The following is a 16,129-nucleotide window of genomic DNA, read 5'->3' as shown; positions in this document are numbered from 1 at the left end:
CATTATTATGTGATGATTATTATATAATAATCATTTATTGATTTGTGATCCTATCAAGATATCTAGCTTCAGTTGTTGAAATAAGCAAAGTGATGTGCGTTTGTGAAGAAAATGCTCACAATCTTTTGAAGAGAGCATGTCAGTTTGGATAATCAAATAAGTGGTTAATCAGGAAGTTAGTGCTAACATTACACAATTTAATACATGTAGTTAATTCAGCCACACTTTTCTCTTGAACTCCATACCTTGCCTTTCTTGCCTGATCCAGAGGAGAGTGGAATAAGGGGATCACAAGATGATGAAATATTATCTGCAAAGGAGGAAAGGAGCCAAACAAAGCGAAACACATAAAACAGTGTAAAGTTTGGAAGCCCTAGCCTCACAATTAGTGATGAGAGATTAGGTAAGTGCAAATCCAGTAGAGTTTCCTAGTTTTACAACTAATTATCAGTCATATATGTCCAGATTTGTTGCAAACTGCAAGAACTTGACATTCAAGGCTTTTTTTTAAGAAGGGGGTGGGGGTGGGGCAAATAAGAACACGAGGAGTTAACATGAAAATGCAATGAAAATCGATCTAGTTTTCTCCAGGATTTGTACTTGAGTACAAATGAGGGGAAAATGGATAGCCAGGGAAGTTAGTTGTAAGGTTCAAATCTTGCTCTTAGCACCACATTTTGATAGTCTTCTGTGGTCTTGATTTTGATGTCACTGCACTCAGTGACTAGCAAATTGGTTGCCCCCTCCCCCCCCTTCCACCCAATTAATTAGGTAACTGTTATTTTTCCTTACTGTCATCATCTAAGAAAAGAAACTCACTGATGGTCAGGTCTCAAGAGAAACCCAAACCTGCAGCAAATTTAGGAAAACCAAGATAACTCACCACAAGAGTCCGAACTTTCTGAAGCAGCTGACAGAGAGGATCCTGTTCGGACACTCTTGGATTTATCAGGGACCTTCTTGTCAAGAATGCCATGGTTACTTTCCAGTTTTGTTAATGCATCATTTAGTTGCAAAGGCAGTTTTTCAGGTATATCGTTCTGTGCTACTTTCAAGTAAACTTTTCCAGGGGGAACCTTGTCAAGAAAACGATACACTTCTTCAACCGATAGATTCTCAGTTTTCTGTTCGTTAATTTCAAGGAGCCTGTCACCTTGTCTGTGAATCAAATTTATGACAAGAAAGTCAATCCTTTGCCCCCTACAATGTCCATTTAGAAATTTGACACTTTCTAATGCCAAATGATTTTACGGGACAATGGTACAATGGGACAAAACCCCTTAGGGATGGAAGGGTTAACAGAAAAGATTTGTGTGACAAATGAAAATCATACCGGCATTAGGTCAAAGCAAAAAGGATTTAGTTATATAGCCAGCATTTCTTTGCTACAATTTACATGTATGCACCTATTGCAAAAACAAGGTGCTATGACGTTTAATAGAGATCCTAAAAATGAAAGTAATAAGACAACTACATGTATTAGGTATACCAAGCATAGAGTGAATTTCAATCGAGTGTCGCAAAACCAAAACCAAAGTAATTACTTTGGCCAATCAAAAAGGACGGAGACAATCCAGTAAACCAATCAAAACTCAAAGAAATTTCACGCAGCCGACACAAAGCACGGGATGACTGCTTTTGGTTTCACTTCTGATTAGTTGAAAAAGTGGTGCGAGAACTTTGAACCAATCACTGAGTGAAGTTATGTAAAACCAAAGCAATTCGCTAATAATTACTTTCGACACTCAATTGAAAACCGCTCTAACAGCCCCAGCACCCCTCCCCCCAAAGAATTTTTTTTCCACACAGATGAGTAAACAACTAATGAAATATCTGTTAATGATTCAGCCACTGCACAAATAATAATAATGAAGGGCTTTGCCCAAACACATGTTCTATGAAATATGGCACAGAAAATTTTACAAAGGAGGAATAATGAGGCAAATAACAAGAATAATATTGACTTCACCTTAACCTCCCATCATTAGCAGCAGGGGATCCCTGGATGATACATTGAACAATGATTCCTTGAAACTTAGAAGAGGGATTTGATTTCCCTAATCCAATTCCCAGACTACTTCCAGGTTCTGCAATGCAAAAAAATTAAACCACAGTAGCCAATCAAAATGGAAGCTTGAACTGGAAAAACAATAATGCAACGCTTTGCACTCTTTGAGCACAGAAAAAAAAATAGGGAAATCGTGATTTATTGGAGGCTAGAAAGGGTTTTTCATTGCTATAGTATTTGTGAAACGATGAAGACACCAAAGAAGGATATTTTGCAGCGTAGGCAAACTGTAAATATCTTTGCAACTCTCTTGTTGGGTAATACTTTACGGGCACTTATGACGTCATATCGGTTACCATGGGTACACGCCACATCGACAAAAACGCTTTTTTATTTGAAGTGCCATCGTGAATGATACGTGCATGCAAAAACTCAAGAGATAGGTCACCAAGCAAAATTTTGCGATAAATACAAGTTTTTTTCCGCAGGTTTTATTTCCGGTTCGCATGATTTTACGCCTATTTCCACTTCCCGTGTGTTGCACACGCCAGTTATGATAGAAATTTGATTCGTTCAGCTCATGCGTATTTCTTAGTTATGGGGTGTGTAGGTTACGCGCGTGTGCAGCTAAAAACCCTTTCGAGCCTCAAAAAAAAAAAATTATTTTTATTTTTCTTTGAATTTTAAAACTGTTAACTGAACAGTATGTGACCCAAGTTTTAAGCCCTGATTTAAAAAAGATGCCTGTTTATTTTAACTGGAATTTTCCTAATTAAATGGTCCACCATTACCAACTTCAAAATCTTGAGAGCTGGATTGAGGAGAACTTATATGACGTCAAAGACACAATAGTTTAAGAACGCAATGTGTGTGTACGCGGCTGAATTAATATGCAGCACTGGAGTTTCGGGTTTTCAGACTTTCAAACTTGTGTTTTGCATATATAATAAGCTGCATTTTACAGCTAGTTAGTCACTGACAGTGTTGATTAATAAGTTCTTGATTTTATCTACCATTCACAGTTAAGATTGAGATGTTGAATACAAGCACCCAAGGAGACAATAATATTTATATGAGGTTAGAACTTTCTGAACGTAATACAAGACAAGAAGACTGAAGGCTAGTTACGTGTTTAACATCCATATGATATCCAGGGTAAGATGTCTACATGTAGCTCTGTCCATTGATGTGTTATTCAAGCTCTTATTAAGTCAACACCGGGAGAAAATGAGTCACTGTGATTTGCATTAACAATAATGATCTTGATTTCCCTGTTCAAAGCACTTGTGATCTCACACAATAATTATTGAAAGATAAAACCACATGCTTAATGTGAGGGGTAGTTTTGGAAAACCAGGTACAAAAAAAAAACTAAAAATCACACCTTTATACAACACAATGTCACTCTGTTTTCCACCTTTCTTGTTTCTCTTCTGACGAAGCTTCCTAAACATTGTTGGTGATGAAGAACTGCTTGAGCTGGCTGAATCTTCTGTTACACTTTTGCTCCCACGACGAGAGCTTCCTGGTGAGCTCTTAGGTGTTGTAAAAGTGGACCAGCTTGGTGCTCCTGGACTGTTTCTTCGCACTTTCAAAGTCACAATTCCTCGACGAATGTGCTGACAGGAAAAAATAAATAAACAAGGTTCTTAATATTTTCACCTGTCGTCTCAATCAAAACAAGCTATGTATTTGACCAAACACTACTTAGCAATGTTAAAAAAAGTCAGACTCAGGTTCTTTACCAATGACAAATTTTACAAAGTCACAATTCCTCGACGAATGTGCTGACAGGAAAAAAACAAATAAGCAAGGTTCTTAATATTTTCACCTGTCATCTCAATCAAAGCAAACTATTTGACCAAACACTACTTAGCAATGTTAAAAAAAATCACGTTCAGGTTCTTTATCAATGACAAACTTTAATTAGGGGATAATGCTCATCAACTACACAAAGTATTGATGTATAAAGTGATTAATCTTTTTATATTTTATGAAAAGAGTATAACAGTGGTTGCTTGTTTGGTGTGAATTTATGAATTAATAACCTTTGACACGAATACCATGTGTAGATGAATTTTTTGTTTGCTTTGAAAAGTCAATAATAGTTCAATTTGATATTGTTCAGAGGACAGGTGCAATCTCCAAAAATTAGGCCATATTTTAAGTCAGTCAGCATGTCAAAAGAACAAATTGAATTATCAACATTTTAAAAAATACTATGAAAAAAAGGGAATCTGATCACACTAAATTGTAAGCACGTTTTGAATATCGAGTGTTACATCTAGATTCCGAAATTAGCAATAATTGTTAAAACACACCAAAAGGTTGCAATAAATAATTTCATTATTGAGATTCATCCTGAATAATAGAAATGACTTTTTGACATCTAGATTATTCATCAGTTGTATGTAGTGTAACAAATTCTTGGCAAAAATGGAGTTGTGATGCGGCATTTCCTGGCAGCTTTACAGTATGAAATTTGTTTCTACTCTTCTGTCACTGTTTGCCTTTACTCTTTAAATAGTATTGTGGTTTAAAAATATTTCCTGCTTTGCCTTTAACCAGTTTACTTTCATACATATACACCATGGCTTCAGATTATGGAGAATTTTGAATGTTCAGTGTAAAGACAATGAAAGTAAATGAACTTGTGCCCTGCAATTGTTAATCACTGGAAACTTAATTAGTTGTATGTTTTCATGACAAAAAAAGTGACTTAACGCCATTACTGCAGTTATAACATCTTGTAAACACATTATGTAACAAAGTAATCTGCCTCTACCTTGAAGGTATCCAGAGCCTGTCGATGAGTGAAGCCTTCAAATGAAGTTCCATTTACAGACAAAACCTCATCACCTTCATCAACAGAGAAAAACTCAAGGTTCACTTCATTGCATTCAATAAATAATTTTAAACAAAAATGGAGATGCAATTATGATGAAATAATACAAATGTATAATGACAATGATGACAAGATAAACAGTTGCTAAAAGATGACAGCAAAAGGGAAAGGAATAATATTGGTGTTGATTATTGTAAAAATTATCATTATTGCCACGCAATACATGTCTTAACAAAAAAATCGAATTTTACCATTTTAAATTTGTAGTGATTTGAAAACTTGGGTTTTCAAATGGATTGGGGTTCAAAGGTGTTCTTGCAGCATTCCAATAGGCCTTTTGCAACTAATGATCACATGGTACAAAATCCGCCACCCTGGAGGGCAAGCTCATTATTATTCCCCCACTGGGACATTAAAACAAAGGTAAGTCAAGCTTGCCTGAACCAGCTTGACTGGTTCAGGTCTCTTTGTTTTAATGTCCCAGTGGGGAAATAATAATGAGCTTGCCCTCCAGCATGGCAGATTTTGTACCATGTGATCGTTAGTTGCAAAAGGCCTATTAACCCTTTAAGCCCCGAGGGGTTCCCCATTGACGAGTAAAATCGTCTGGCGTTAGACAGAGTAAAATCTATAAGTGCAATTTGGCCCCATCGGGACTGAAAGTGTTAGACGGGGTGATAGTTATTGCACGCTGTTAGCTTAACCCTTTAAGCCCCGAGGGGTTCCCCATTGACGAGTAAAATCGTCTGGCGTTAGACAGAGTAAAATCTATAAGTGCCATTTGGCACTATTGGGGCTGAAAGGGTTAATGGTTTTTGAACGGTTTCTAATGGATTTAAAAGGGTTTCTTATTGAGAATCAAAAGCTTGAAAGCATGGCAGGTGTTAAGCCAACACACATTCAAAATTTGATGAAAAAACCTAATGACGAGGACACTAGCCAACACTGAAATTCAACATGAAGACAACCCATGTACCTTTCTTCATTCTGCCATCAGCGTCTGCTGCACCACCTGGAAGAATATTCTTAACATACACAGCCATGTCACCATGAGGTGAATCCTTGCCTCCGACAATAGTAAAACCAAGCCCTTTTCCACTCATTCCCTTTACCAAGACAACAGTGACAATCTCTTCTTCTGTTGATGTGATACCATTCTGTTCATGCACGTTGCTATTAGTCTCTTTCTTCTTAGCCTGAGGAGAATTTCTCTCATTATTACCAACCACTTTCAGTGGTGTTGGTACACCCACTGTCATTACCTGTGGGGAGGCATCTCCTAGATAACGTGCAGGAAAGGCAATGCCCAAACCACCAGGTGTTTGAGGTTTTGGAAGTGAAGGTGAGATTTGACCAACTGCTAAACTTGATTTACCATCACTGACTTTCCTTTTTGCAGTGGTTACTGAAGAGCTTAGAGAATTTTTCTTCTTAGCATTTTTCATCATCGCTGAAGGCGAATTCAAGGGCTTATCCTCCAAAGTAACTGGTTCACTCTCAAGACTTTCATCTTCTTTGGAAATCAGTACATCACCTGCTTCTATTTTGGATCCTTTATATGAATTCTCAGATGAACTACTTGACAAGCGATGGCTCCTTCCATTTTCTAAATTTCTTGCGTTTAAATTCAAGGGGAAGTTAGCTTCTTTTCTGGATGATTTTTCCCATTCATTCAGGTTTGAGCCATAATGAACTGTTCCAGAATGTCCATTTTCCAGTTGTGGTATGCTAGTTTCAAGAGTGCCATTAGATTTGTATAAAGCTGTTTCCTCCATTGTTAAGTTGAGTTCAGCAGATTTCTTGCTGCTCTGGCCAAAGATATTGTCTACAGAAACAGCTCGACGTTTCATGTTCGTGACATGTTCCTTCTTATCAGCACTTCCATTTCTATAGACATTTTCTTGAGACTCAGATCTTCCTCTAGACATTGGCTTACTTGTATTAGTGGAAGTATCACCCTAAAACAAAGGACATGTCAGTTGTAAAGTTAACCAGCTTAAAACTATGTCTTATTATGCATATTGACCCTCTAAACAACACCTAATAAGACACCTAATAGAGATCGGGGCTGTCAATTACTTTTTAAGTAAGCTGGAAAATTATTCAGAGACATTGGTGGGGGAGACTGTGAATATGTTGTGTTAACTAGATATTGTTCCTCTCTTTAAGTTAAGGCAGGGAAATTCCCGACCCCTGACCCTTTAATGACTGCCCTGAAGGTAGAAGCAGAAATTTTATTTCACCTTCAACATTACACATGCAAGGTCTCTACTCTCCCAGTGAAACAATAAAGATACTTCAAAAAGTCAAGAAACCATTTTTTCGATGCTGACTAAATGATATTTGAAAAAAATCACATTGCTCCCCATGAGAGTTAAACCTACATGTATAATATTCCAATATTTATTACTAGTTTGGATGCTATAGAAGAGTCAAAAGTGCTACATTTTAGACCATTAAACTATATTAAACTCATCAACAAATGAGTGTGGGGGAGGTGCCTGAGAGGCCGTTGTAGCCAGTCACAAGCTGCAGCCGAGAGCAGCGCGTAATTACGACAACCCTGGAAGTGGCATCCACCGAGGCACCATCTCACTGCTAGCCAGTGGAAAAGTTAACAGTGCAAGCCCTATGCTTATCCAACGGAGAGATAGGGAGGGAATAAAGAATGCATAAACCAATAGCAACAAACACAACAACCAAAGCTAGTTGAGTTCGATACACGAGGCGAAGGGAATTTTCTGGTCCTGACAACCCAAAGGGATGCCCACCACCGATACCGCAAACACCTGCTGGCCAGCAAGGTCTCAAGTTTACCTTAGTAGTGCTACTATGACGAAATTTGCATCTTTCCTATCTAAGCCATTTTAAGACATAAACACGTAGTCTGTACGAGAAGAAGAATACTGTTTACTATTTCCACATCTCTTTTTGTTCCAGAGATATTCAAGTTGTTAAAATATGCAAATTAGCCAAGTGATGATGTCATAAACTCAACTGAGTTTTGATCAAATATGATGAAAAAAAGATCTCAGCCAATTTGTATCACAAATGATTGACTCGTTGAAGTAAGATTCTAGTAGATGCTCTCTAAAATATGAACATACTAGTGTTGTTACCATGGCAACATACTGTGTTATAGACCTCCCTGATATTGAAGACTTTGCTGGCCACCTTTGGCATTCTGTTTTGATATTTGCCAATGGTGATTTATCTGCATGATCCTGCAAGCATATTAATATGTTAGGTCGAGTTTGTGACCTTGTTATATGTTTTTCTAGCTTAGATAACCGAAAATACTGAAATCAGATTGGAAGGGACTGGAAAGAGTGGGATAACCACAGTAATGTTTTCTGTACATAATTTTGTACATGGAGAGATTTATGTTGATGAAAAATAATTTTGAGATTTGGTTCTTCAGACAGTACCTGCCTCGAGATGACAAGCTGTATTAGTTTGGGTGATGCTCGCAACAAGTCCACTGCCTCCTGTTGAGTGATTCCAATCAGGCTGTGACCATTAATCCATAGCAGCTCATCACCTTCTTTAAGACGACCATCCCTAAAAATCAATGCACATAACATTGCATTTTTGACTTTAAGCTTAATCTCACATTCATAAAACATCATGCAGAATGCTAACTTTATTACCCACTGTAAATAGAAAAAACTCAACACGCATTTAAATCTCCAAGTGATAACAGCAAAACAGCCACACTCCTGGTTTTCTTAAAGCCTAAGAGGAGGTTCTCTGTTCTTAGGCTTACAACTGTACATATGTTTATAATGTCAATACTGGAAATGGTGCTGGAAATGATATTTATAGTATACAGTCCATTTCTATGCTCAAGCTTATTCAAGTGCATTTACATTTCTCATTTTTGTGAACAAGATCAGAGTTCACAAAGTTTAAGAATCAGTATAGATGCACATGGCAGCTGTGATGTTACGTCATTTATTTAGCGATCTTGCCCACAACCATGTGAATGAATGTCGGCAAAAGTCAGTGATATGCAACAAAGGGCAGACCACAATTCTGGGTTCTCTGCGTCCAAGTCTCTGCAAAATTAACATTATGCTGGCTCCCACGGCATTACGAATGCTGTCCAGAGGGAACAGAGTTTGTTGATGCCCCCCCCCCCCACCACACACACGACAGTGTTATTTTAAACTAAGCAAACTGGTCTGCAGTAATAAATTATTATTATTATTATTATTATTATTATTATTATTGTTATCATTGTAGTTATTGCTATTATTAGTCATCTCTATCATTATCAACATATTTATAAAAAAAAAAACTTTTTTTAACCTTGCAGCAGCTCCTCCTGGATTCACATCAGACACAAAAACTCCTTTCTCTCTAGTGACGTGGTTCATGTTGATTGCTATTTGAACTCCAAGCCCACGACTGTCCTTTAGAATATGAATCTTTTTCACTGTCTTATTCTGAACCTTTTAAGTGTGCATTTCAACACAACAAAGTACAATATAAAAAATAACATTAATTGGAGGGAATTCATTAATGAAAGCAGGGTTGGTCTGACTGAGTGTGTCCCTGTCTCGGTAGCATGACTGTCAAGAAGGTTATAATTCTTTAGATGGACTTCGTCTCAACAAAAACCCAGGGAGTTGAAAATGTCTAATAAGACCACGGCATGGAGTTGTTCCACTAAAAACAGCCACAGCAAAAATGCCCCTTCTCAGATCATTATTATTTCTGTATTATTATTATCATCAAATGTTGCTATTGTCATTATCATCATTATCATTTGCTTGCTGTGTGCTTAATTAATTAATTAACCGTTTGACACCCAAACTGGTCTAAACTGGCCAGACTTAGCATTTTACTCTATCTAACGCCAGATGATTTTACTCGTCAATGGGGAACCCCTGGGAGTCAATGAAGAACCCCTGGGAGTCAATGGGGAACCCCCGGGAGTCAATGGGTTAACATCTACATGTACTTCAGATTAATTAAGGCTTTTTCGGTAAAACTCCAGTTTTCCAAATTCCTTAAAAACTACTTCGTACGATTACTGTATGGGTCTTAATGTTACAATAATATTCCAAACTTGGGTGGATAGCCCTATTCAGTAAATTACCTTTTTATCCAACTCAGTAAGTTTTGGAACAGAAAATGCATGAAATTAGTGCAAATATTTCATGAAACTGTATATCTGGTTATTTGTACATTTAAAGTAAAAATCACAGTTTTCACTGCACACACAATGCAAAAACTGTCACACTTTGGTGGAAAAAAATTTCCCTTTCTATAAATTCTTTGTTTCCAGTACAAGTTGGATGTAGGATCCCAGAGTACACTTTTTCTTGTTCTTAAACTACAGCAAAACTCAAAAAAATACTCTGTGATACTACATGCCAGAACACCTAACAGGTGGTTTGCAACCTATCTCTAGAGACACCGATAACAATACTACAATGTACAATAATTGTACATTGTGGTATAGCTGGTGGACGAACAAAAGGTGCTACTGAGAGATCTTTTGTTTTTGTCCACCAATGTGACACCAATGATGTAACATGAAACTTTATTTATGGCAGGTACAAAACACAGGTCACAGGTCATTGTTTTACCAACACAGAAAGTATCCTAAACATTCATAAAAGCTAACCTTAGGCCTAATTAGACCTAAACAAGTAACGTTTTTTAAGCCTAAGGTTAGCTTAGTACCTGTGACCTGTGTTTTGCATCTGCCGTGAAAACTACCTATAAGATGGATCAATTATATTGCATTGTCATTAGCTAAATTGCAGTTTATCCCATAGATAGTACTTTTCCCTTTTGAATACCTAATCAAAAGGCAAACTTTTAAACCACTAAAATACAAATGTTTTCCGGCTTTACATACCACATTTGCAGTTTCAGGTGCCATTTCAGTGTGGGTGGTAATCCCATTTGTCATAGTATTATCTTTGTCTTTGCATGCCTCACGGAGAATTTGTATTTTTAATTTACCACTTCTCAAGGCACTACCAAGGTACCACCTAATATATATGATGAAAAACATTAACGATTAGTGCCTTCTGCCTGTGTTCTCAGAAAATTCTTCTGCAACAATAATTCTGTGCACATTCTTGGAACATAAAAATTCCTTGTCAACCTTTTGCCCTGATTGAGCCACGGAAGTGCATGAGTTACACAATAATACATGTGGAAAAATTTCTCCATCATGATTGGCTAAGAGAAATGCAGTTTCCCTGTAACACAGTGCAATAAATAGGTACGTCCATGCAAAAATAGGCAACAAACCAAGCATTCTGATTGGTCAATGATCAAAGAAAGTCTCAGATGGTCAATCAAATGCGAACCGTGGAAGGTGCAGTGTGATACATGTGTGTTTCCTCTGATTATTTTATGATAATATCATCTCATATGTATATTATTAATACTTAAGTAATCACATGATTTTTGCCATGCAATTTGCAATAAATACTTCAGGAATAGTAATATTTCTTTCAAAGACTACAAATATTATTTTACTCCCCCTTGTTTATCTTTGAAAAAAATTACTTGTGCTTATTTATTCCAAATTGTACATGAAAAACCATGTCATTAACTATATGATATCACCATAATCTACTTTGAATCAGTCTTTTCAAAGAACTACTGAACCAATGCAGTGCAGTTTGTGATGTTAGCCCTATATCGTGAAAAAAAATCCGCTCCCCACCTCTATCTACTACAGATGTAATAAATCATTGTAGATCACATTGTGAGAGCTTTTAAGTATGAAACAGCAACTATGAAGGAGAAATTTCATACCGACACAACTTTTTTGGTGCAAGTGCAGAGAAGTATTGTAGCAGTTAGTTTTTTGGGGGTATATTGAATCGCGAGACAGATATCAGCCCTTTTTAAAGGGGAAATATTGCTCTCAAGTGTAAAGAATAATTTGTATACAAACAAAAAAACAAGCTGCAATATATGGGTTTGAAACTGAAGCCATTCATACATAGATTGCACATCACAGCTGATTTCTCAGTCGATTTTAAATTAATAGGGTGTAAAGAAAATGTCTGTTAAATTGATTTTCTGAGCGAGGGTTCCATTAATAAAAAAGAAACGATTGATATCCTTGTGCCTTTCCTTAACCTCCGACGGTTGACATTTAAGCAACGTACCATGAAAACAATAAATTTTACATCATCTCGGCTATCCGTAAACGCAGACTTCGGAATAAACAAAGGTAGAATGAACACAATGGAATAAAAGCTACAATAATATGACAGTGAAGTCAGCAATAGTTGATAGCAAAAATGTCTAAAAACCAAAAACGATATTGGTTTTTGAACATAAACTTGTTTCAATATATCAAGAGAGAGTTTAAGAGTCCGCAAAACGATTGCATTTAATTTAGATAAGGAATATCACACGATAGAACTTTGTTGTGTTGAATGAATTTACAAAGCGTTCGAATAAACTCTGATATTACAATTAATTAAACTTGGTGGGAAATAGTTTGCAGGGAAGCTTTATATTCATTTACCGAAGAGATGAAATTGTGGTACTTTTATCATAGTCATTTTTAATACAAAATACCTGTGGATAATAATTATTAAGTTTACCTGGCTCGTTCCAAGCTTGCCCTACTCAAATCGTGATTGTTTATTTCCAACACTCGATCTCCAACTGCGAGCCTTCCATCTCGTTTGGCCTCGCTATCGGTTGATATTTCTGCGATCCTTATATTTCCTAAGGTACTTCTCGAACGGTTTGGACTTCTTAGGTTACCGTTTTGGAGAACAACTCCAAAATGGGTCGAGCAACCTTCGAACTCGAACGCTCTAATGTCACCTGAATACTTGACATCTTTTCCATCAAGAACATCATCTTCCCTTCTCGAAATCTTGCGTTGCCGCGTTGAATAAACCTCTCTTGAAGAAGAAATCTTCCTCTCAGACATAATGTTTACATCTCAAGGACCTAAAGGGATGCTAGCGACTGTGTCCAAACGAATTCCAGTTATGATATCCATCTATAGTCAGTTCTTTAGTCACTTCGCGACGTAACCTGATCGTTTTTGATCAAAAAACTCATTTGCCGCGCAATCCGGTGATGAGTAACAAAATAACTTAAACAGTCAGTCCTTCACATAAAGCACCAAACAGATTGCAGAGATAAATATACACTTCCTCAGTCAACGACCGCGTAATTAAACGGAAGGCAGCGCGTATCCACGTTACGGCTTCTTTTGAGTTGTGCTGAAATACACATTTTTCGGTGACGTCATGACCAAGGGATTTTTTTTCCCCACTCCGCCCCTACACAATTTTGCCAGTATTTCGCGATGTGCCGCGAAATTTAATTCTCCTCCAGGGCTGTAATTGTTATGAAATGCCTTACAACAAAGTAAATTATCTTGTCCATGTTCTCTATGTAAGTTTCATTTTTCGAGCGTTCTTAATTCGTCTAAAACAATATAATGTTTCTGTAGTTCCTGTAAAACGTCCTTAGTGCAGTCGTCAGACAACCGTAACCAGACATGAATTCTGAGTCCGACGTAACAGCATTTTCACAGATCAGGCTATTTTTAATAAGATTTTTGGCTTCCACGAGTGACCATTCTAAATCCCTTGGGTACTTATTACTATTAGCTGAAAAGGTCTGGTTTTGAGGCCGGAGGAATATAACACCAAACGCCATAACACCAAACCCGTTTACGAACCAAACTTGGTCAACTCGATGCTTGACGTCACGCATGCGCACAACCATTTCACCTAGTTGTTTGGCCTCGTTGCATGGCATAACCAACTCACCAAGAAAGCGTTCTTAGGCTCCTCTTTAAATGGCAGCTCCACATAATACATGTGGCAAGCTGGTTGGGAACAGCACAGCCGTTCATCTTGCCTTTAATGTTCCATTTCAATAAAACTTGACTGGAATTTTATGATCTTCGGTGTTTCGTAAACATAACTTCGGCGTAAATGAACTGAGACTGACTGTTAATGCAAATCATTACTTTGACAATTTTCGCAATGTTTAATTTAACAATTTTTTCTCCAAATCGCAAAATTAAGTCCCGCGAAATGTTCCTTTTCCATTTTCACAAAATTAAATTCCCGCGAAAATAATCACTATTTTCATAATTACGAATAAAGTAATGCTCACGTGGAAGGTCCTGTTTTTGAAATCAAGAAAAATTTACTCAAGTTAAAGTATTTTACAATTTTTTACAGGGATACGCCATATTGTTGAAGTGGCATGTACTCATGCGCCGGAAATCAAGAGAGGTTTATAAGTTCTTTGATGCGGAAATGGTGGGTTAATTGAGCATTTAACAGCGAAACAATAAGGGATAAAGAGGCTTCACGATTTTAGAAACCAAATATTGACATGATTGACGGATGAAACAATGAAAAGTCGTGTGTTTTTCCAAACGGGAAAAGAACAATGCAAGTTGTCTTTTAATTACTTTAAAGTTGGTAGCAGAAGGGCCTCTATGCCCTACAAAATTTTATCTAAGCGAAAAGGATTAAAATGGGAGATTTAACAACGTTTAAGTTCTTTTACCTTTTGAAGTCGATTTGTAGATGGCATGATGCCTTCTGTGAACGAATTAGTGCAAAATATAAAACAATTCGTGATGACGTTAGCAAACACTCACTTGTTTACAAACATTGACGTCACACTTCTCTTGATATTGAAATTTGCCAAACGCGGAACAAAAGAAATTATTGTTTCAACAGCCAATTATCTTCTGCTTGGTTGGCATATTAATAACAAGGGGTGACGTAACGAGAAATATCGCCATGGGATATAGTTTGACGCTACTCTGATTTCAAGAATTTAAAATTTATCTTAAAAGTTACAATTTATTCAGAGACTCATCGTTTTAACAGTATTGTCTAGTGTCTTCTTCAGGAGTGATCCAAAGTTATCTCAATATCCTTTGTATGCTCAGCAATTTACTAAATAAGGAAAGGCTGCAAGCATTGGTACAAATCCGCAATGCTGGAGGGCAAGCTCATTATTATTCCCCCACTGGGACATTAAAACAAAGGCAAGTCAAGCTTGACTGGTTCAGGTCTCTTTGTTTTTATGTCCCAGTGGGGGGAATAATAATGAGCTTGCTCTCCAGCATGGCGGATTTTGTACCATGTGATCGTTAGTTGCAAAAGGCCTATTAGCTTCTGTAAACTCGACGTCAAATTGTCTGACGTCTAAATTTGTAATACGAAATGAATCAAACTATTCTCTGAGGGAGTCGGTAAACTAGCCTGCGAGCAGGCTCTTTTGTAAGTGTTGTGCGAGTGGCGAATCCGCGAGAGGATTGGTGCAGGCTACAAACGAGCTCGCTCGCAGGCTATCGGTAAACACACTTGTTGTGTCTCTTCCGAGAACTAACTACATGAAAAAAAGTGTTAGTTACAGCGGCGCTACCCTGTGGAACAGTTTGCTCTGTAACATCAGAGAGTCTGATTCAATTATCCGACAGTTAATCAATTTAAGCCTCTTCTCCATTGTTATTTTTTAACATTCATCGAACAAATAGGGCGCTGGTTTATAAGTAGTAAATTGCCGTACATTTAACAAGGAATTTATTGTACCCTGATGATTTTTATCCCGTATAAAGAAAGATTAAAGATTAATTACACACGCTTTCTTCCTTTGTAATCACACCTGCAAATGGTAAGGCTTTCAAGTCCTCAGGGATCATGGCTATTAACCATAGGCCCCGTCTCACAAATATCTTCTATGTTCATAAGCTCCCTGTGGGACGTTAAAGAATCCATACACTATTCGAGGAGAGTGGGGGATGAAGTTCCCGGTGACGTGGCTGTTTTTTGAGGGTCTGGAAAAGGGACTCCTGATCCCGCATTCCCGCCCCTTTTTCGCGAGAATTCCGCATCCCGCACGTTTTTCATCAGTTTCCCGAATCCCGCATTTCTTTCCCGAGAAAAATACTTTAAAAAGTCTAATTTCTACAAAAGCTAATAAATGTAAAATGTAGGTTGATCCTTTTGATTGATATTTTGAATTTACGCGTGTTTTTAATGGCGTCTGCAAAAAGAAATAGCTTTTTGTACCTCGGTATGAAAAAAGAGCACGATATGAAAGCGTGATCTGTCGTCCTGTACGCGTGCTTTTGGACTCTGGCAATCGTGACGTCGGGGTTTTCTCCGAGGCCCTTTAATACTCATTTGGTGCGTTGATTCATTCGTCATGGGAACATTTGAATCCACAAATGATAAACTCCCAATATCAGTGGCTTCACAGCTCAGTTGGTTGGAACGTCGTACTGGCATCGCGCT

The 16,129-nt window shown here is 37.4% G+C and overlaps 1 protein-coding gene and 2 long non-coding RNA genes across 3 annotated transcripts in view; 2 read left to right on the top strand and 1 right to left on the bottom strand.

The window, feature by feature from the left end:
- LOC138038472 (uncharacterized) overlaps nt 1-13,324 on the bottom strand; it is a 30,504-nt gene extending 17,180 nt beyond the window's left edge. Inside the window, exons 1-10 of the mRNA XM_068884344.1 lie at nt 12,443-13,324; nt 10,726-10,861; nt 9,165-9,307; nt 8,282-8,414; nt 5,830-6,811; nt 4,794-4,867; nt 3,393-3,627; nt 1,970-2,087; nt 884-1,158; nt 246-310 (exon numbers count right to left, since the gene is read on the bottom strand). Coding sequence (XP_068740445.1) covers nt 246-310; nt 884-1,158; nt 1,970-2,087; nt 3,393-3,627; nt 4,794-4,867; nt 5,830-6,811; nt 8,282-8,414; nt 9,165-9,307; nt 10,726-10,861; nt 12,443-12,780 — 2,499 coding nt within the window. The 5' untranslated portion in view covers nt 12,781-13,324. The remainder of the gene's footprint in view (nt 1-245; nt 311-883; nt 1,159-1,969; nt 2,088-3,392; nt 3,628-4,793; nt 4,868-5,829; nt 6,812-8,281; nt 8,415-9,164; nt 9,308-10,725; nt 10,862-12,442) is intronic.
- LOC138038479 (uncharacterized) lies at nt 898-4,894 on the top strand. Its single transcript, XR_011130238.1, has 3 exons — nt 898-1,030; nt 3,031-3,163; nt 4,801-4,894. It is a non-coding gene; the product is annotated as an uncharacterized lncRNA (long non-coding RNA).
- Nucleotides 10,804-15,495, top strand: LOC138038480 (uncharacterized). The gene is made up of 2 exons (XR_011130239.1): nt 10,804-10,854; nt 14,054-15,495. It is a non-coding gene; the product is annotated as an uncharacterized lncRNA (long non-coding RNA).
- The last annotated feature ends 634 nt before the right edge of the window (nt 15,496-16,129 follow it).

The sequence above is a fragment of the Montipora capricornis genome, chromosome 2, assembly GCF_036669925.1.
Source record: "Montipora capricornis isolate CH-2021 chromosome 2, ASM3666992v2, whole genome shotgun sequence".
Lineage (NCBI taxonomy): Eukaryota > Metazoa > Cnidaria > Anthozoa > Scleractinia > Acroporidae > Montipora > Montipora capricornis.
This window is presented reverse-complemented; position numbering and strand designations above follow the sequence as displayed.